Genomic DNA, 21,166 nt, shown 5'->3' on the forward strand with positions numbered 1-21,166 from the left:
CACACAAACCTTCTATATACACAATGCAGTAAATCATTTGAGAAGTTTCTGATACCTGGTTAAAACTCCTTTAATAGAAAATTCTAATCATGACATAAACAAAACAAGAATCGCGGTGTTGTTACACACTAATTTATATCTTAAATACTATATCATCACTAGTTTGTAATCGTACATCATTCTACCTTAAAGCATTTTTACCTTTTGAACCAAGATTAAATAGGCTGAGTGAGTGAAATGAGTAAAGTTTTGTCTGTAAAATAAAAATAAAAAAGGATAATTAATAGGAAATGCAAAAAATCAATAAATAAATTATGGCATTTTGATTTATTAGAATGACAATGAACTAAGAGTGAACTGATTATTCTGAGTACAGATGGACGGCATGCAGCAACAAGAGCATACAGGAAGTCATGGCCATGTGAGACACAGTGAACAGTGTGTTGGATTATAACAAAAACCGTTTTACAAAAAAAAACATATTAAAAAAGACAATTTTATACAACGGACACATGTGAAGTTCAAAATATTTGCCTGCTAAAAAACAAATCAGTATGATCACAGTATTATCAAGTCACTACATATCAGCAAAGAATGATAAAAAGCATGACAACAATAACAGTCGTCTGTAACTTGAACTGGATTAAGACAGGTGGGACGTTCGTACATATGAAGCAGCACAGAGACAGCTGTTGTATTTTTTGGTTGAACTGTGGTCGGAGACGTTGCCATGGAAACAGACGTCTCACAACAAGATCAAACTAAAAATACTTGCTGCAGATGTGCTGCAGTAACGGATTAAAATATAAAATAAATATAAATAATTTCTACCTTCATTAAATCACCTGCTGTCACCAGACTGGTCGGTTATAACTCGATATTCTGCTTTTCATGAAGGAGACGTCGGGTTAGCGGCTCATCAAAGCCTCTTTTCCAACTTTCTTTTCAGCAAAAGTAGCATCTCATGTTTTATCCTTGACATTAATTACTAAACTATGTGATTGTGTACAAGGTGAGATATTATTGCTGAAATATTGTCGGTCTGATATAATTATATAAATGGTTTCACCAAATCAGTTTCTTTTAATTTTTATTTCTTAATTATCATTATTATAGTAACTAACTGATGAAAAAAACTACTCCATCTGTCTTGTTTTCATGTTGTGACGCTCTGAACCGTCCAGACGTTTCCTCAAGAAAAGCTTCCTGTTTGTTGAGCTGTTATTATGCTTAACTGTGATTGGCTCAGCTGTTTCAGAGCTATGAGAGCAGCGATGTGATTGGCTGACAGACTATTTAATAATCATCGTACCTGCTGATCTATATTCGCCTTCAAAATTAAAATAATAGTTAAAATAGAATAATAAGATGTCTTCACTCCTTCATTGTAAAGTCCATTCTCAGTGTTTGCGTGCCAGTGTTGTAGTCGAGTCACTAAGTCTCGAGTCCAAGTCCGGGTCATAAGGTTCAGTCTGAGTCAAGCGGCAACCTCTGGGGCTGTAAATGAAGCCAAAAACTGCAGTTCCTTGAACGGCCACTTGAGGCTCCAAAACCGAGTCAATCCCCATAGACCCCCATGTTAAAATGTCCAACTTTACAGCAGAAATAAACATGTTTACAGCCTGGTACCAACAACGGTTTTGGTCTCTGTAGCTAATTTCCTCTTTCATGACAACTGTACGGGGGGTGAATTTTTTTATAACTCACCCGTTTCAGTTTTATTAAGCCGTAAAGTTATGCATAATGAAGGACATGGCTGCTTTGAGTGACAGGTCCGCCAGCCACTAGGTGGCTTGTTTCAGTCATTCAGCCCGCCTCTTTGCCCATTTTTGATTGGCTGGGAGTTAGGCAGCGTCACACACTGCCAAGATGGCGACGGCTGGAGCGGCTCACTTTGAGCTTCAAAACCGCTCTTCAGAAACCAACGAGTGACGTCACGGTAACTACGTCCATATTTTTACACAGTCTATAGTCTGAGTCGAGTTCCAAGACGGTCGAAGAGCTGACATACAAATAAAAAAGGTCGACATTAAACAAAAATGACACAGCGGTCATATTGATATTAATGATGCATCAATTTTCTTTTTTCAATTTTTTAAAAGTCTGACGTACCGATTCCGATTTTTGGCGATTCTGGTTTTCTTTATAAGAATTAAGTAAGTTTATTTTGGGGGGGGGGGGGGGGGTTGGACTTAAAGGTATTACAAATTGCAAACTTTGTGTCTTCTTCACTCACACTAAAGAACTTCCGTACCGACTACATGTGTGACTGTCTGTGCTGCAGCTGCTGTGTGCATGATGTGAACCGTAGCGCCGCTATGTGCGGAAAATTTGACGGCAAAAAAAAACGGATATATATTACTTTAATAAATTAACAAGTTTGAGTCCGAATGCAGTCAACGCTCAAGTCCGAGTCACGACAACACTTTTGTGTACTGGAGGCTTCAAGTTTCCACATCACACTTGAATATTGAATATTGGACCAGGATGAGCTCAGAGAAACTTTCCTCCTTCAGCAGATAAATGTGATAAAACTGCCGTCCAGTATCAAACATACATCATTCTGCACAGAGAAGCTCAAACATTCAACTGTAAGAACAAGAAAAAAAACTTAACATATTTTTGAATGGAGGGGGACTTTAGACCCCAAAACAACAAACTGTGATCATTTACAAACTAATATCACTGACAAAACAGACTTTTTGATAAGTTAAAGAACTAAAAACATCTATATTTGATTTCACAGTTAAAACAAATCAATGCAGACATGCAAACATTGAACAGAGAAGACGTTTGGTTTGTTGACTGATGAATGATGGCTTTGCATTTACAGATGTCTGTAGTATTAAATTAAATCTATTCCTTCCTGCTCTTCAATTCTATTTGGCGTCACTGTTTGGCCTTTAATGTTCAGAATCTATTCACATTAAGCTTTTTCCACAATATAAACATATTTCACACAACTCCGAGCCTGTCGTTTTTACAATTTGCCCAAAAAAAAAATCATTTTTCATCTTTTTTTAAACACCAACCTAAAGTCAGAACTACAAACATTTTATATGAAGACCCACACTATTAATTAAATGACCACACTACAAGCTAACTATATCACAAGAATTTGCTTCTTGTATTCCTGCCAGCACATAAATAATCATATCTATCATGCCTGATACCAACAGTTTATGAAGAATAAAACTTTGTACACAGGAACAAACAAAACCTGCAGAAAACTCTGCAGATCGGAAAGAATTTAAAGTGGAGATCCGTACAGAAAGGGGGCTTCTTTTAAGATTGTGAGCACCTGTGTTGCATTGTAAAAAAATAAATCACTGACACATAAAATAACCTGAATAACATCTGATAGTTAAAAATTACAACATGTACAATACACAAAAAAACTCTACAATTAACAAGAAAAGATTCAGATTATCTCGGGAATGCAGATGTCAATAAATAAAGAGAAAGAAAGAAAGAAAGAAAGAAAGAAAGAAAGAAAGAAAGAGGTATATAAATAAACAAGAAGGCCTGCAGCCAGTAAACAGCAGGGCCCTGATGTATAATTACCAAAGAAAAAAGGTGTTAACATCATAATATAAATGTAACCTGGATGAGAGTCAGCAGGTAGGTCCGCTGTCAGCTGACTCTTGAATGACAAATGATACAAACGGGCCGATATATATGATTTAAATACAAAAAATAAATAATTAAAAACACAATCAGTGTTTCCCCCGTAATAGTACAGGCCTGGTGGGCCGTCGGGCCGACGAGAACCCCTACCAGGCCAAAAATAACGCCAACAAATATCCATTCATTCGGAAAATCAATGATCAATAACCTCTGTGTTGTTGCCATGGAAACTCTTGATGTGATACGAGTGCTGCTGCTATCAGAGTACCTTTAAATGACAGCAGAGCGAGAGAGAGAGAGCGTGTACGGGATGCAGGTTAGCTAACGTGAGCACGGCGCCGCTTAAAAAGAGAAAAAGCTCTAATAACGCAGGTGACGGACAAACAAATATATATAAACGTTTTTCTCCAAAACTCTGGAGTCGAGCACAAATACAGATGGAGAAGAAGAGAGAGGAGAAGCTTATTTAGTCATCCTCTCCTTGTAACCACTTTGTTTTAAGTCTTGATATACTAAGGAAACAAAAATTTGAATGCAAATCTAAATTGCAGACCGCCTGCTGCGCGACTATGCCATCCAATGTACCTCGTCCCTTTAGGCGTTTTTTTTGGTTTCGTACCACCAGGCCTGAATTCTAGGGGGAAACACTGACAAAAGAGGGAAAAACAACACAAAATGTTCCCATGTTAAAACTAAATTTAAAAAAAAAAAAAAAAACGAGCAGCAGTGCATGCAGATATTCTGGTCCTGTATAAAGTAAGGCACCAGAGGTTTCCAAAATTCACTTGGTAGACAGTGTGTTACGTATAAAACAACAAAAAACTCTTCAAGTGTATTAAAGGCAGTCTATGAGAGTGCATACAACAGATACTGGAGTCATGTGGAGTCGTCGCTTTTCAGGCTTCAGTACTGGTCATCTTCTGCAGCAATGGCATCTGTCGAAAAAGGGACAAATTATTCAACCTGAGACTCCGACGCTCTGAAACAAACCACCAACTAAGCTGGAGTGTTTTCATGACCTATATGACCTAACCGTAACCCAACCGGCTGTTTGAACAACATCTGGAGTCACAGTAGAGACAAAAAGTTAAAAACTCACCGTCCTGGACCTGGATGATGGAACGATAGCGATACGTACCAGCGACAAGAAAACTGCTCGATAGTTTCACTTCAATGCAAACCGCCATGAAAGCACTAGGGCTGTAGTCTGCTGGTCGACTGGTCGATTAGTTGGTCGATATGCTCTCGTCCGACTAAATTCTCATTGGTTGAATAATCTCCGTGTTATTTTCATAAGGAGAAAAGTGCTACATCAACAGCTTTCCAGGATTAATCCATTATTTCCTGCAGCAGGAGGGACAGACTAACAAATTACCTTTGAACTCGCCCAACCTAACGGAGACTGCTGGGTCTAACTGTACTCAATGTTTACTGAATCAGCGTTTCTCCTGTAATAATATCAACGAACCCCCGCCAGGCCAAAAGATATTTTTTTAATGCCAAAAATAACGTAACATATCGGTAGCGTAACTCCGTTTAGGAATAGAGCAGCGCTTAGTATGTTTGCGTAGCGAGCGGGAAAGAGCAGCAGGTGGATGCGAGCGGAGCAGAGGAAAAGGTTAGTAGTAAGTTGTCAGTCTGGCAGTAAATGTACAGTACAGACTACAGTGTGTCAGTTAATAAATGCTAAAAAGTCACGTCTGTTGTCTCCCCAAATTCCTGGAAAAGTGAAGGAGGTTAGCTCCAAAGTTAGCAACAATAGGTTAGCATAACCTGAAGATGCTAAACGGAGAAATGTGAGTTCACTGTGCACTCGCGACTCATCGATTAGTTGAAGATTATGTACGATTTCAGTCGACCAAGATTTTCTTCAGTTGACTACAGCCCTAGAAAGCACATAATGAATATGCAAAGTTTGTTTGCATGAGCAAACCTGAAGCTCATAAACAGCCAATCATATCCCTCGATAACGGAGCTACGAGTGACACGCAAACATCCAATCATTTAACAGGTTTGTTGTTCGTTGAAACGGTGAGGACGTTAAAATTATTACCTGTGTGTCTTGATGAATAAAGTGATTAAATTCATCCTTTTTTCTCCTGGTCTTTATTAAAAATAGGTCATTAAAAATTATCAATATCAACTGAAATATACACACATATATATATATGTATAAAATATAAACACTATTTTACTAATAACTCTTAGGTAAAACTTAGTGTAAAACTTTTACACTGGTTGTATTTTGCCGCTGTACAGGAAGTGTCCTGTTTTCGACGTGAGAAGAAGAAGCGATTGGGTCAGGGGTCCTACTGATCAATGAACCGATCATCAACAGCAGAACTACACATGTATATAAGTTGAAAAGGAAATCAAATGAAATCAGTACTCTTATAAATATTTATACACAAACAAACAGGAACATCAGCTAAATCCTACAGTCTACAGTCTCTAATCCATCACCAACAAAACCATATAATCCAGAGGTCCCCAACCTTTTTTGCGCCGCGGACCCGTTTAATGTCAGACAATATTTTCACGGACCGGTGGATAAATACAACAAACTAAAATGATACGACCAGCATAAAAACTGTGGTATTCTCTAAATATAATAATAATAAACCTGAATCCACTGTGAACTCGTATGCAACTTTATTAGCAGCGTCCTCGTAACATCACGCCAACAACATAACATGAGTAACATCCTCTCTGCCCCCCTAACGCTCTCTGGTCGCCATGGTAACGTTTAAACATGCCTTCAAAATAAGATACACCACAAAAACAAATATAAAGTGCATGAAAAATACAACTCGACATAACGCTGAATCAGTGGGAGCCCTGAGCTGGTTTCTCTGCAGCGAGACGGTCCCATCGAGGCCCTACATCCGTCTATGACATGGATCCAGTCGTTTTTCAAAATAAAATATCGTTCAGACTTAGATAATAAACAAAACGGAAATAATGTAAGTTATTTATTCTTTCTGTGCGGCCTGGTACCAAATGACCTACGGACCAGTACCGGTCCGCGGCCCAGAGGTTGGGAACCACTGATATAATCAGATGTGATCAATAACCCAATCACATGCATTTAATAGCTTAGCAGTCCTACATTAACACTGTTACAAATCTGTACATTAAAGCATGTTTACCTTTGACAAATCCACTCCAGTGAGAGCGTTGACAGACACAGGAAGTTCAGCCAGAAGGCGGTTGACCTCGCCCGTCACGCGGCTGCCCTCCCCGCTGAGGATGACGATCTCATTGGTCTTAGCTAACGGCGCCGCCACCTTGGAAGCAATCTGCAAAAGATAACGGTTAAGTGTTACTGTGAGCAGGATGTATAAAATCTCCTATAAAAAGACAGTTATCACTGATCATGTGAAACGTTACACAACTTGTGAATCATTAAAATGAAGCAGATGTGACCACAGTTTCATAAAAATACTTGTGACCATCTTGTGACCATCTTGTGTTTAGGAATTTGAGGTTGAGAGCTAAATATGGCAACCATTTCAAATATAGCTACATTATGTGTGAAATGCAGCCATGCTAGTATCTTAAAGCTGCTTGTGTGGTGGGATGCTGAGGGATAAGTATAAATCCAGAGGTGCTGCTAGACATATTTAACCTTCTGGCACAGCTGAGTTAGCTGCTTCCAGTCTTTATGCTAAGCTATGCTAAGCTATGCTAACTGTGTCCAGCAGTAGCTTCATATCTTCTCGACTAACTCTTGGCAAGAATGAGAATAAACCTTCTCAGTATATTGAGTATTGATGCACTGAGGCAGCAAAGTGTTTCTACATCTATAATTACTGGTTAGTAAATGTTCAAATTCCTTTTTTTTATATTTTAGAACAAGATTTATACATATGATATTGTTCATTCCTACAACATTTATGTTTTTAGTGTGAAATATTAATATCAAAGAAAAAGAAAGGAAGGACATTAACTCTTCAGGGCTGAAACCATCAATATTGTTTAATTGTGATCCACATATTCACATATTTAATCCATTTATGCCGCCGTTTCAAATGTTCCTGATCTTTCCATTTACAATATACTGTTTACATTTGGAGTGGGTTTTAACCAGCTCCTTGTTATGTGTTTCATTGCTGCAATTCTAAGTATCCTGTATAGATATCTGTTTGCTATTTCTAATGTAAGTTCAGGTGGTGATATACCTAAAATAATATATTTTGGTTCAGGTGTCTGTTTAATTTGGGGAATTTTCATGATAGATGTTATGATACGTTGCCAGAGTGTTTTTAGTAATGCAGCCATCCACTTTCTCCAACAGTCTGTTTTAATGGATATTGTGAATTTTGATTGTACTTTTGGTGCAATAAAAAAATCTTGTGTATATTTTCCATGAGTCCTCCCTCCCAATATCTAGAATTTGTTGTTTTATGTATTGCTTTATACACGTTTTCCCAGTCCTTCCACTTTGTCCTTATTGTATCTTATATTTCAATATGATCCTGTAGTATTTTATATATTTTGGAAAGAGTATTCTTGGTGTCCATATTATAGTTTTTTGATCATAAATCTTGTTAAAGGATGCTGCTCTTGGTTTCCTTCTCGTTTGTGAAAATGGTTGATATAGTTTCTAAGTTGTAAATGTTTCAATTCATGTACTGACTTAACCGACCTAACGTAACCTCGCACTGATTAATGCTTGTTGTAAAAGCATAATGAATGAACAGGCCAGTGAACTCTGAATAAAAGTTGAGCAAAACTAGAGAAAATCTGGATGTGCATTATGAAATATTTCATCTATTGGGGCGTTTTTATACTGCAGGACAAATATGCGTTACCTTCGGCAGGGCCTCGAGGACCAGGGCGGTCTTGGCTGCATCTCCGTACTGCTGGTAGGCTTCAGCCTTCAGCCTCATCTTCTCGGCCTCCGCCTTGCCCACGGCTTCGATGGAGCAAGCCTCCGCCTCACCGATCTTCTTGATCTTCTCGGCCTCAGCCTGAGCTATCAGCACCGTCTTCAGCCTGATGAGGGGAAAACACACGTGTTAAATGATGTTTAATTCATCCGTATGACATATTTATAACATATCTCACTATAAACCATATGATTTTAAGCTCTAAATGAATCATGCAATATCTCCATGTTATGTTTAACAAATGTGTAATGTACTTTCTGATGGCATTACTTAATACATCAAACAATAAACTGTGGCACTGTGACGACGCTGCTGTTGTTAGTAAGGATGCAGGCTGGAGAGATGTAATCGTCCACCATGCTAGCACGTCCTTTAGCAAGACAATAAATCTCTGCTAGATGAGCAGTGATAGAGCTGCTCTGTAGCAACTCCTGACCTCTGACAGTGCTGATAAAAATAGAGAATAATCACAAAAGCGGGAGGTGAATGACAGCGGTTTACTGCTCTGAAGCTTGTAACACACAGAAGTTCTTCTTCACTCCAGAAGATCTTGTGGGTAAGGGTGCGTCGGATCATAAACTGTGACCATGAAAGGACCAATAAAGTGAGTACATGTGATCGACAGTATTCTTTCACAGTTTATGATCTGAATTTTATAAAAAACTGCAGGAACTGACTTTCACATCTCACTCTGCAGCTGTCAAGGAGCTGGGTGAGTGGAGCAGGTGGATCCAGATGCAGAGACGGTAGATATATATGCAGATATATTTTATGAAAATGCAAAAAAAAGTCACAAGAACAAACCAGAACACAGGAGACACAGGAACACTAACCAGGAACATTGAGCAAAAGCAGGACGACTCAACACTATAAATACACAGGGAGTGATTGCAAATGAGACACAGGTGAGACACATGAAATGATCAAAACACAGGAAGTAAAGTGACCAGACACAAGGAGGAATTATTTTCAAAATAAAACAGGAACTAAAGTAAACAAACACAAAAAACACAGGAGGAACACACAGAAAACCAAAACCAGGAAACAAATGCAACACAAATTAAAAGAATCCCTCAAAAAGTCCAACTAAAAACAGAAAAAGTCCCGGTAGGACGTGACACCGACTCAAGATAGGTAATATTTACTAAATCTGCCCCAAATGACCTTTAAGGTTGTGACTTATCAATACAGCAGGGTATTTACAAAGACTACTAAATGCTTTTGATGACTTTAAATAAAGTCCTGCTGAATAAGACCTGATACTGTTGTTATTCTGACAGCAATGATAGAAACCAAGAGAAAGTGTGATCTGCTGCTGAACTTGATATTTTCATTTCGACAAAAAGATCAGAGAATGAATCAGTTATGAAAACTCAATGCGGGAGATTTTTAGTAAAGTTATTTGATAAGATTAATTGGTGGATAAGCGATGATAAATCAGGTGCAGCTGCTACTTGTAATACATTTTGCAAACACGTTTACCGATGAAAATCTTGACTGTTCAGCGCCTGAAAAGAGCCACAAATCCTTAAGAAATATCTACCGATATGTTTTGGAACTGAAACTCCCAGTCAGCTGGTATTTCAACACCCAGTTTCTATTTCCACATTTAACTCACATTCTTTACTGCTCATAAACGGAGGCCGTAAACTCACAATGCATGTTAGCGCTGTGCAAACAACACGGCGGTAATATCACTACTGACGTCACCGCTTTCCCAGATGTTTCAGATCTCCTTTTCTGTCAACGCCAGACTGAGGACAGAGGAGTGTCTGGACACTTGTGTTATCAGCGATCTTATAGTTTCTTCTGTTTGATGATATTAGTTGAAAAGGCTCATAAAAATGACTGAATGTCCCTTTAGCTCATCGGTTCTTACTCACTTTTGTCCCTCAGCCAGCTGCTCCATTTTGTAGGCCTCTGCCTCAGCGGGCCTCTTCACAGTGGCAATGAGCTCCTTTTCTGTCCGGCTGATCTCCCTCTCCTCTATAGTGATCTCCTTCTTCCTCTGCACCACTTGGATCTCGATCTCCTCCAGGCGGATCTTCTGCAGCTCCTTGGCTGCCTGCAGCTCGTACGCCAGCTGGGCCTCTGCTTTCTGAAAACATCAGCACATAGACTCACATTTGACCCCCTAAACATAGTCAAAAACTCACCAAATTTGGCACGCACATCAGGTCTGATAAAAAATTTGATAAAATGTAAAAATTAACCCCTAAAGTGCCAAAATGTGCTCTCTAGCACCACCTATGTAACTAAAATGGCCGCCACAGCCCTTAGGAATGTCGTAGAGAGATCAAACCAAAACTCAATTATTCGTCTCATCAAGACCTACAAATCATATGCTGACACCCCTGACCTAAATCCAACAGGAAGTCCGCAATTACCCTTTCAAAATAAGACTTTGCCCCAATTTTGGCCCCCGAACAAACACTATCTCCTCCGAGGGTGTTAATGGTATCGGCTTCAAACTTTAATAGATGACTTATGACACTGTGCTGAAAAAAAGTTGTTAAAAACTTTGTAATAACTCGAACGGTTTGGATTTAATAAGTCCTGAAAGTTGCAGTGCCACATCACAGCTTACAATGTAAACCAATGGGGAGGCAATCTCTGGGCATGAACTTTGTGTCAAACAGAGGCTTCTGACGTCTAAACTATAAGTCCGACCACTTTCAAACCTGTATCAATGGATTCTCAATGAAATTTCCTACTAAAAAATATAATTTTTAATGTTAGATTTGGCCAAAGTCATGGGATTTATGAGAAGATTTCACAAGAAGTGTACTCTAAAATCCTCCTCTCCAGCTGCTCCTGGTGATGTCACTCCCTCAGTGCTGCGAAACATTCTGCAATACACACTCATTATAAAATCACAGGAGGAACAAGAAAAGACTTTAAAACTCACACTCTAATATCTCAAAAACAATGAAAGATAGAAAAAACATGTAAATTCAAGATTTGCAGGTCAAAGTCTCGTGACTCATTTAAAGTTCAAATGAAGTTTGTATCTAAAACTATGTGGAAGCAGTAAATGTTCAAATAGGTGTGGATTCGCTCACACTCTCCATTCAAATATATGAGTATTTTTCTGTGTCCAGCTGCACTTATTGTCTCTACACACCTGACAGTACACATTTCAATCAAACTTTCAAAATAAAAGCACACCACAATTTTAAAATGAAGTGTTTTGTGTCTGGACAATGTTTGGTTGCACAGCAGGAGTTTGTAATGACTTTAAGTTAGCAGCCAAACATATCTACATCTCACTGATCAAACTGAAACCTCAGGTGCACACCTTAGTATTGACTTCCTGATTGAAAGAAGCTTTCTGCAGCTCCAGTTCTCGTTTGGAGTCGGCCATCTTGGTGTCAGCCTGGAATTTGATGTCCATCATCTCCTTCTTACATTCTGCTTCCTAGGAGACGACAAAGGAGCAAAGCAGTGTTCAGTTGGTTGCTGCGCACAACAGAATCCACTCCTCAGAGCCTCCCGCCTGTTAGAGCCTTCTTACCCGTATCCCAGCATCCCTCTCTGCCTCAGCCACACCGATGTCAGCATCCCTCTGGACAGCTGCAGTCTGGGTCTTCCCGAGGGAGCTCAGGTAATCCAGTTTATCGTAGACGTCCTGCGAGAACAGACAAACAGGTCAACTATAAGCTACAGAGCTCATCTTCCTGTAAAATCACAGGAAACTGGTGTGCAACTGACAAGAGTTTTGTTTTTTTGCCTGAGACAAAATTTGTTCCATTTGCCAAAATCCTCTCAATAGTATTTGGTCATTGGCTGGTAATCTAAGTATTAATTAGAGGTCAAAATACAAACAATTCTCATAAAAAAGGCAAGACTGAAGAGAATTTAAGTGATCATTTCCATGAGCACTGCAAATAGTCACCACAGAGAGAAGATGTTAATCTGTTTTTAAATGTATTCTTAATTGTTTTTTAATACTGAAAAGGAAGAAGAAAAGTCTTTGGGGAAATATCAGAAATGCTCCTATTTATCTCACCCAGGTGATATCAGAGTGTCTGTATCACACCGTAGAGAATGAGAGACAAAGTAAGTAGGAGACTGAAGAGTAAGAACCACACCAGCATCTAACAGGGGCAGAGTGACGTTTGCAGGTATGTTTACATGCTGTTTAATGTGCTGCAGCTGAGCAGCTAATTAGCTGACGTTAGCGGTGCAGTTTTCCCCGGTGAATGTTTGTTCGGTGGCTCGTTCAACAAGCTAATCTGCAGGACAAGACGTGTGTTCATGTCTGTAAGTGAGATAAGAAGGAGACTTTAGCAGGAAAGTTAACGAGGGTTGTTGTTCAGAGTCTGTGGTTTTTGTGTTGTGTAGCCGGATGCAATCAGGCTCAGTGTGACCGTCTGCTCGGATGTTACTGCCTCACTGGCTGTATTCAAATAAGGTTTCCATCAAACTAACACAAAGCTATGGGGTGCCATCATCAAAGCACAAATATAAAATATACAATTCTCCCTTTTGGTTTCTGATGTTTTCACTGAGGAGAACTCACCACAAGTGATTTACAGAGCAGATATGTTTGCTGTAGCAGACAAATAAGTGCAGTTTAATTTCACATCACACCTTGTATCTGTCTGTGGAAACAGCTTATTGATTCCCGTCCCTGCACTTTAGAGTTGCTGGCACAAGATAAGGCCTCTTTAACTGGAAGTGTTGACAGCGCTGTCTGATTAGTAGCAAATAATAATTACACCAACAACAGACAAACTGTTACAAGTGTTTTGATGATTTGAATCTGACTGGAAGACATGAAAAAAAAAAAACATTAAGACAACCCAGAAACGCCACGATGCCGTAATGATCCAACTGGTTCTAACGCATCACAGAAACCATCTCGACCTGCACTAATTGATGTGATGGAAATGGACTGTGGGTTTGCAGCAAAGCATTATGGTCAGCCGCTGTGTCTGCACAGCACTTCAATTAGAACTAATGAACAACAGGAACATGATATGAGAGTCTCCAGCCGGTCAGACACACGAAACCCAGCAGAGATTTCTTCTCTAATACACAACAGCCTGAACTATGTTACATTATATATATATATATATATATATGGTATATATAGTTATATTAAAACACAAAATTATGTGCCCAAGTAGTCTTCTGCTTAACACACATACCACATAACATCTATGGTTCGAGTCCAGCCATGGATCTTTGTTTCCTGCACTTTGAACTATCGAATAACCAAAAATAAACCTTAAAAATAATAATAATACAAAACTACATACATAAAAACTAGAAGTTGGCTGTTGACTGATGTTTGACCAGTACATTACTGCTTAATGTATAAATACACACTGTATTTTTATTACAACATTAGAGACATACAAAGACCTGAACTTCTCATCAGTTCCAGTAGGGATAAATTGATAAATTTTCCCTCCATAGGTGGAAAGCTGAAATTTCCTATAGTCCCAACTGAAGTGCTGAAGATTTTAGGCAAGTGATAATTATGTGAAGCGGTAGAATTATGAATAATAAATTACACCTGTCTGCAGCGCCTGCGTTTCTAAACCACACAGGTAAAGAACACAACTTGAAGGTTCTTTGCGGCCTGAATGCCACATACTCGACTTTTAAAATGTCCACAGAAATTGCTTAAACCACTCATATAGCTTAATCCAATTCTACTCTCTCCATTCGTATAATCATTTTAGTCCAAACAGTCTTATCTTAACCAAATTATGGCTAAATACACTGTTTCCATCTCTGTTTTCACACATGCTCAACAAGCACGTGTGCTGGTTTCTTCTTGGATCGAGGCTGCAGGTCACATTCAGTACATGATGTTTTCTCTTTGTACTGGAGAGAATTTTATTATTTTGACTTTTATTTCCTCAAGAGATACATCAACATTTTCTTTGGGTACTCTTACTAGCCACTGTCAGAGCAGCAGGTTTTGTTGCTGTAGTTTCTCACAGCAACTTAAACTCACCTTAATGGTAAAGCTGAGAATCTCGATGCCCATCCTGCCCACATCTGGAGCTGCGACCTCCCTTACCAGTTTAGCAAACTGGTCCCTGTCCTGATAGATCTGCTCTACAGTCAAGGTACCTGCAGAAGAGAGACTTTTATGTCAGACCGAGCGCAGCGAACCCTTTAGAGAAGCACGCAATCCTTTAACTGGAGCGACAAATGTCAAAGAGAGTCATTATGTTTAATGTGAAAACAATATGCTTCCATGACTGAAATGCAGTGGAGGCAAAACAGTAAAGAAATCAAACTGAAATAAAAATATGTCACAAACCAGTCTAGAGCCGAGACGATCAGTCATTCTTTTGATTTTTCTGTCGTTTGTTGATCGACAATCTTAAGTAATTTTTCAAGAGAAAATGTCAAAGATTCCCAAGTTTCAGCTCCTCCAATGATTTTATATCATTGTAAACTGATGGTCGGACAAAACAAGAAATCTTAGAGGCCAAATGAAGCCAAAACAAGTACTTTATTTACACTGGCATGTTAGAAAACCACAAGCAATTCAGGTGTGTAAATCTGAACAAACACAGCGTTAAAATGACATTAATGTCCGTACCTAGAATGGAGCGCAGATGTCCCTCCAAGGTCTGAAGAACCACAGCTTTGATTTCCATCACTGATTTCCCCAGAAACTGCTCACAAGCTATTGCCAGCAAGTCGTGCTCCGTCATGACTTTGACCTGAAGAAGACACAGTGACGGACCAAACTCTCAACATCACAGCAATAATGTGACACAAGCAATCAACCACAATAAACCAGAGTCTGAACTTAGCAAGATTTTTCGAAATGTGGCAAATTCCAAGCCGAGGCCACAGAGAAGACATTAAGATGTGGTTTTACCTGAGCCACACCTGTGACAGTGATGGCAACCCCCTCTGCTGTCTCCACATCCTCACATCTGGGCTGCAGAGTCATGATCTCCAGGGTTATCCTACAGCGAGACGAAAGCACATTAACAAGGCGGTGAAGAGAGAGATATATATGGAGGAAAGGAGCAAGCTGTGGGTGAAAGCAAGATGCTGCACTTGTTTGAGAGAGAAGTTCAATGCCTGCCTGCTTCCTCACCTCCACACACCTGGCCAATCACTGTGTGAAGTGGGTTTGCTTCTCAGATTGTGTAGATAGGTGATGCCTTTCCAATTCTGACATCAGAAAAAAAAAAAATCTGTGGTTCAAGATCCTTAAATACAAATATTTTCTGGTTTCTTTACTTTTCACTGACAGTAAACTGAATATCTTTGGGTTGTGGACTGTTGGTTGGGACAAAACAACATTTGAGGACGTCACCTTGGAAAACAAGTGGCATTTTTCACCATTTACTGACATTTTATGGCCCAAACAACTAATCCATTAGTCAAGAAAATGATTGACAGATTAATCGATAATGAAAATAATCGTTGATGGATAATCGGCACGTGTTAAAGTTCAGTCAGACTGAACTGGAAATAAATGGGGGGCTTTAACGCAGAGTCCACACACACAGCTGTCTGCTGTTAACCTGCCATTTTGCTGGCAATTAAGTATTAACACATAAATCAAATTACTGGACATTACAACCGAGCGTTACAGTGCTGTGGAATTTGAAAACGCTGTGATAAAGTGTTTGATCTGCTTTGTTCTTACACTCTCTTTTGTTGCAGCATTTCCCACAAACACAAGCAGAAATCAACCAGCTGACGACAACTACTGCCATGTGTATCTATGTGTGTGTTAAGGTTATTCCCTGGTTGCCACAGTAGGTGGCAGCATATTGGACAGCAGCATATGGAGACGCATATGTAGAAGAAGAGGCGATTACTCTTCAGGTGTGCTGCTTACCGGGAGAAGCACACAGATTTTTGACCGCCGTTTAGAGGCTAATCTTTATGCCTTTTTTTAAAATTTGTTATTGGTGTAAGTGTGTGTATAGCAAAGGTAATACTGGTTCACGGTGGTAAATAAATACATCTTAAGCACAAATCCGCAGATGTTTGATTTACTACATGGAGCCGCCGCATGACGACGTGTCAATTACATATCTCGGTAACAGCCCCTCACTGTGGCTTAGGGTTTTTTTTGTTTTGTCGAAATCAAGTCACTACATACCGCTAAAACTTTACCTGAGAAATGCACTTTGTGTTGTGATGCTACATTAAGAGGACAGTGCATATTTATCAAACACACTACACAGCATGTGTCTATAGTAGGCAGAGAAGGAAAAAGACAATTGAAACTGCATCAGAAACATCTTTACAACACTGAGTGTGTCACTAGGCAGAATCTGCTAGAACAGCTTTCATCCTCTTGCTTGCTTGCTGACTGTCTCTTTAAAAACCTTGGTCATTTTATCCGAATGAGTGTGAAACAAAGGGCTTTTAATGGTATAATCCACTTAGTTGTGATGAGTAGCACTTGCTGGCACAAAAGCATTTCGAGGAGCTAGTGAAAGGTCAACTCCATTTCATGATAACATAAATGGACTTTGCTGCTTATACAACACTCACACTTATACTCACCTTTTGGTGTCTGAAATGAGCCACCAAGCCCAGGCCCAGCCTCCCACGACGTAGGTCTTATCATCAGAGCCACAACAAGCACCTGAGGGAACAAAACGCTTCCAATAAGACAAGACTTCATAATGTCATAATGATGCATTCCCAGAGAAAAACCTACATAATCCAATAACATATCAAACTGTAAGGCGGCAAACCAAAACTTAGAAATGATGAATGTAAACTTCGACCTCATTTGAACAGTCTTCTGCTTTATTCAACATGTATTTAATTTGTTTCAAAGCCCAGTTTTTGTCCAAACCATTGGAAAAAAACTGAGAACTGGGTTGGGTGGTTCACATCCTGCGGATCATTTAATTAAAACATACTTATGAGTATTATATTCAATTTCTGCCAAGACTGTTCCGCTAGACGCCACTCAATTTGGCACACTGCACCTTTAAATGAATAAATGTGCTGTTCCTTGTTGGTTGAGGCTGAATCACCAACCAGGCAAAGTGTGCAACCGTCTACAGACCCCCAGGGACCCCAGAAGCCCAGGTTTACTCCATATCATTTGGGTTTACATCATTTCTTTATTGCAAATTTGTTAGAAATTTGCACCACTGTTTTTTCGTCTAACCAACAATCAAAAACCCAAAGATGTTGAGTTTATTATCATGGAAAAACAGGGGGAAATGAGCAAATATTGACATTTGAGCAGCTGTGAGTTTTTGGCATTTTTGAGTTAAAGAATTATTTAAATTAATTTCTGTACTGCCATGCATAACGGGGGTCAATAGGATCCCCAACAAAAACCTTTTTCCCCAGGGGGTAGGAGGTTAAACCAACCATGACAGTAGTTTATTGTAAATGTCTTACATCAAATTCTTCCCTTTCCTTTATCAGAACTGAGAGTCTAAACATAGAAGGTGTCTTACAGGTGCCGTACAGATTTTAAAACCTTTTGAGGTAAACTTTGTCATTACTGATTTGGGGCTATATAAATAAAAATTACATGACTTGCAAAGAGACAATATTTCCTAACTGCACCAAAGAAGTCATAAATTTAGTACCTTACCACATATAGCCTATTTGACTCTATTTCCTGAGGTCTATAAAGCAAGGACTCTCTGTCAGTCTGTATGTATGTATGTATGTCCTTCACATATCTCAAGAACCATTTATCTGATCTACTTCACATTTGCTGGCTGTATTGCTGGGGACCCAAGGACGTGCTGCTAAATAAACAAGCGATCAGCGAGCCGCTCAGCTCTGCAGGAGCAGCGGGGCGGGGCTTCAAGGCTCTGTGACTGTATGTCATGAGCAGAGACGGAGATCAGAGCTGTACAGCAAGTCAGAGAAAAGTGTTTTCAAATGGCGTGCTTGGACACCTTCAATATGAATAAACTTTGAATAAACAAGCAAACAGCGAGCTGCATGGCTCTGTGTCTGAGTGTGGAGTTTCTCTGCGTCTCTCTGAATCTGGAAATGAATTTGGACCAGTGTGAGTGGATATTTTGTACTCAGGATAAAGTTTGATGATTTGGAAATTGCATAGGGCCTAACTGGAAATGGCTAAATGACATGTGTAATAGTCAAATCACCAAAAAAACTACTGAAAATGATGAATGTGAGTGTTCGTTAAACCCTCAAGTCCCTGCATGAAATGTTTTTCCCCAAAAAATATTTATGCTTCTGATTTTTTTGTACTCCATAATAATAAAACCATAAGCGGCAATCAGAGCTGTACAGCGAGACAGAGAAAAGTTTTTTCACATGGCGTGCTCTAAAAAAGAGAAAAGTAGACAGCGAAAACACAGCTTTTAATCACTCCTCATATATGTCTCATATGTCATATAAGCACATATACCCATTCAAATGACCCAAACTGAAGCTACAGAAAATATATGATCTAAGAGCCCAATATGATCAATCCACATTATTTGTTATGCATTATTATTGTGATTAAGTGCAGCCCTCATTATACCTGAAATGAGAAAAGATTCACTATGACAGCACTTAACATCTGTGTGTAACAGAATGGTAGTTTCTTTAATGTTGGTATATATATACTGATCCACACCTCACATCACCAGTGTTAATTTCTCTATGAAGCAGCAATCGGCCCGTTCTGAACGGAAACCGCATTAGTTATAACAAAGAGTTGATGGGAGGATGAGACAACCCGCCCCCTTTAAAGATCACTGTCCTGGGCCTGAACACAGCTGTCATATTACAGTTATTATTACAGTAGCTCTTCACACAAGCTGTTCGGGGTTTTGTATTTAATTACAACTGACGTTAAAACCGCAGCTGCGCGTCTTTACTGATTTATAAGCAGCTCAGCAGAGCATCCACATAAACACCAGATACCGTATTTACCAGTTAAAGCGCAGTCTATCTGTGATTACATACACTCATTAACAGTAAATAAAAGCTTTAACGTCTCACCGTCTAAAAACCAGTGAGAAAGATAAACCTCAGATATATACAGTGTGTTAGTCTGTTTGCCAGTTAGCGCCTGACAGCAGCTAGCAGCAGCTACCGTTAGCTCCTATAATGACAGCTAGCTGGCTCCGTTAGCCGGTAGTCGGTTCACCTACCGGACACCACCAACGCTTCGTTCGGCCCCACAGTTAAACAGTTCCCCATGTTGACTCGAGATGGAGAGAAACCAGCAAACAACGGGATCCTTTACGGAGTTTGGATGATGTGAATTAAGGATGTTCACGTCCTGCACGACGTCACCAACAACACACATACAGCCCCACCTGACGTCTTCTTCTTCTTTGGTTTTATTACTTGTAGGAGCTATAACTCCCCCTAGTTCAGAGTTGGATTTTTTGTTTGTTTGTTTACTCTTCTTCTGCAACCCCTCAAATGAATATTTTTTTATATTTTGTATAGGATGATTTTGTGGAAGAAATTGTGACTGTTTTATAATAGTTTCCGTTACTTCCTGTTGATACATTTAATGTATTGCAGTTCAACACTGCGGCCACTAGAGAGAAGTGATTCTTAAAATTCTCAGGTCAACCTCCAACAACAGTTTATGTTCTTAAGCACCTGAGCATTCACCTAAAATAAAGGAGGAAATCGTTATAATAATTAATTAGCAATTAATTTTGAAATCATGAATGGAGTATTCAAGCTCGAATGGATTCAGTCCTTTGTTATTTATTTATTGTGTCAGTTTATTGTGGTTCTCTATTCCTCCCCAATATTCTATAATCAGGATGTGTTGAAATTCTTAAACTGTGACTTTAAGTTATCTAGAAACATTCGCTCTACTTTTTTTTCATTTATTTTTCATAAATATTGTATTATCTGCAACAAATATTCTACTGTGTGAATCAACATTTGTTATTCAATTCAATTCAAAGGGCTTTATTGGCAAGAAGGTTTAAAGAACAAGGTTGCCAAAGCATCAAAGTACAATTTGTCCTAATATTTGGAAAGTACACGATAACAGTAATATGAACCTTACAATATGTGTGTGTGTGTGTGTGTGTGTGTGTGTGTGTGTGTGTGTGTGTGTGTGTGTGTGGGTGGGTGGGTGGGTGGGTGGGTGTGCCCTGTCTTCTTCTCCTAAGAGTATTTTTAATTTTGAGAGGTCATTAAACTCTTTGAAATCTGAAATTACAGAGCTGAACTTGTTAAAGGAAATGTTATTTCATTGAATATTTTACATTCTAGTTTTGTTTTTGTTTTGTTTTCAATTTGAATGCCGAATGAATCTGGCTCAAAAAAAGATATAAGATTAATAAGATAAAGGACAAAAGATTTGTTTACATGTTACATGTTGCCCTCCAGTGGTCACAGTGAAGAACTGCAACATATTTAATTTGTCATGCAAGCGTCCATGCGGACATAACATACTTCAGTTTCCAGTGAATCATTTTAAAATAAAAGGACGGAACAGAAGCAATTAAAAGTTAATTAGAAATCATGATTAAGTAATTATAATTGCTTGCTAGAGTGTAACAGTTAGAAACGTCAACACCCGATTCTGAAGTGGAAATAATAAAGACATTTATAGTCATTATCTGTGTTAATGTACAAACAAGCATTGAACTAATATTATTAACATGGACAATGTATACTCAGCAAATTAAAAATGAATATCATACTTATGGTTATATCTTAAGTCTCTATTTTTA

At 38.9% G+C, this 21,166-nt stretch overlaps 2 protein-coding genes and 1 long non-coding RNA gene across 5 annotated transcripts in view; 1 reads left to right on the top strand and 2 right to left on the bottom strand.

The window, feature by feature from the left end:
* Positions 1-308: 308 nt before the first annotated feature.
* The window catches only part of LOC137186541 (uncharacterized), a 21,890-nt gene continuing 1,032 nt past the window's right edge, over positions 309-21,166 (bottom strand). Inside the window, exon 2 of the long non-coding RNA XR_010929034.1 lies at positions 309-1,489. This is a non-coding gene — a long non-coding RNA (uncharacterized lncRNA). The remainder of the gene's footprint in view (positions 1,490-21,166) is intronic.
* LOC137186539 (rhomboid-related protein 4-like) overlaps positions 1,874-21,166 on the top strand; it is a 32,806-nt gene continuing 13,513 nt past the window's right edge. For both annotated transcript variants that reach the window (XM_067595546.1, XM_067595548.1), the window contains exon 1: positions 1,874-1,939. The gene's annotated coding sequence lies outside the window, so the exon portion shown is untranslated. The remainder of the gene's footprint in view (positions 1,940-21,166) is intronic.
* On the bottom strand, positions 2,177-19,770 carry LOC137186538 (flotillin-2). Of its 2 annotated transcripts, XR_010929033.1 has the most exons (12): positions 19,610-19,770; positions 17,028-17,109; positions 15,373-15,463; positions 15,088-15,211; positions 14,491-14,609; positions 12,034-12,147; positions 11,818-11,937; positions 10,403-10,617; positions 8,442-8,625; positions 6,777-6,926; positions 2,363-4,562; positions 2,177-2,316 (listed from the first exon to the last, which is right to left on the bottom strand). XR_010929033.1 is itself a non-coding variant. In XM_067595543.1 (11 exons), the coding sequence occupies exons 1-11, from the start codon at positions 19,656-19,658 to the stop codon at positions 4,524-4,526; spliced, it is 1,287 nt and encodes a 428-aa protein (XP_067451644.1). In that variant the 5' UTR covers positions 19,659-19,770; the 3' UTR covers positions 2,177-4,523. The 2 variants fall into 2 exon arrangements, 1 of the variants encoding a protein (XP_067451644.1); XM_067595543.1 differs by having other exon boundaries at positions 2,177-4,562.

The sequence above is a fragment of the Thunnus thynnus genome, chromosome 7, assembly GCF_963924715.1.
Source record: "Thunnus thynnus chromosome 7, fThuThy2.1, whole genome shotgun sequence".
NCBI lineage: Eukaryota > Metazoa > Chordata > Actinopteri > Scombriformes > Scombridae > Thunnus > Thunnus thynnus.

Coding starts and splice junctions, on each gene's coding strand:
- LOC137186538 (XM_067595543.1), bottom strand. CDS start 19,658: ATGGGGAACTGTTTAACTGTGGGGCCGAACGAAGCGTTGGTGGTGTCC. Junction 17,110..19,609: donor CGAAGCGTTGGTGGTGTCCG/GTAGGTGAACCG, acceptor TTGTTCCCTCAG/GTGCTTGTTGTGGCTCTGAT. Junction 8,626..10,402: donor CAGCTGGCTGAGGGACAAAA/GTGAGTAAGAAC, acceptor TCCCCTCATCAG/GCTGAAGACGGTGCTGATAG.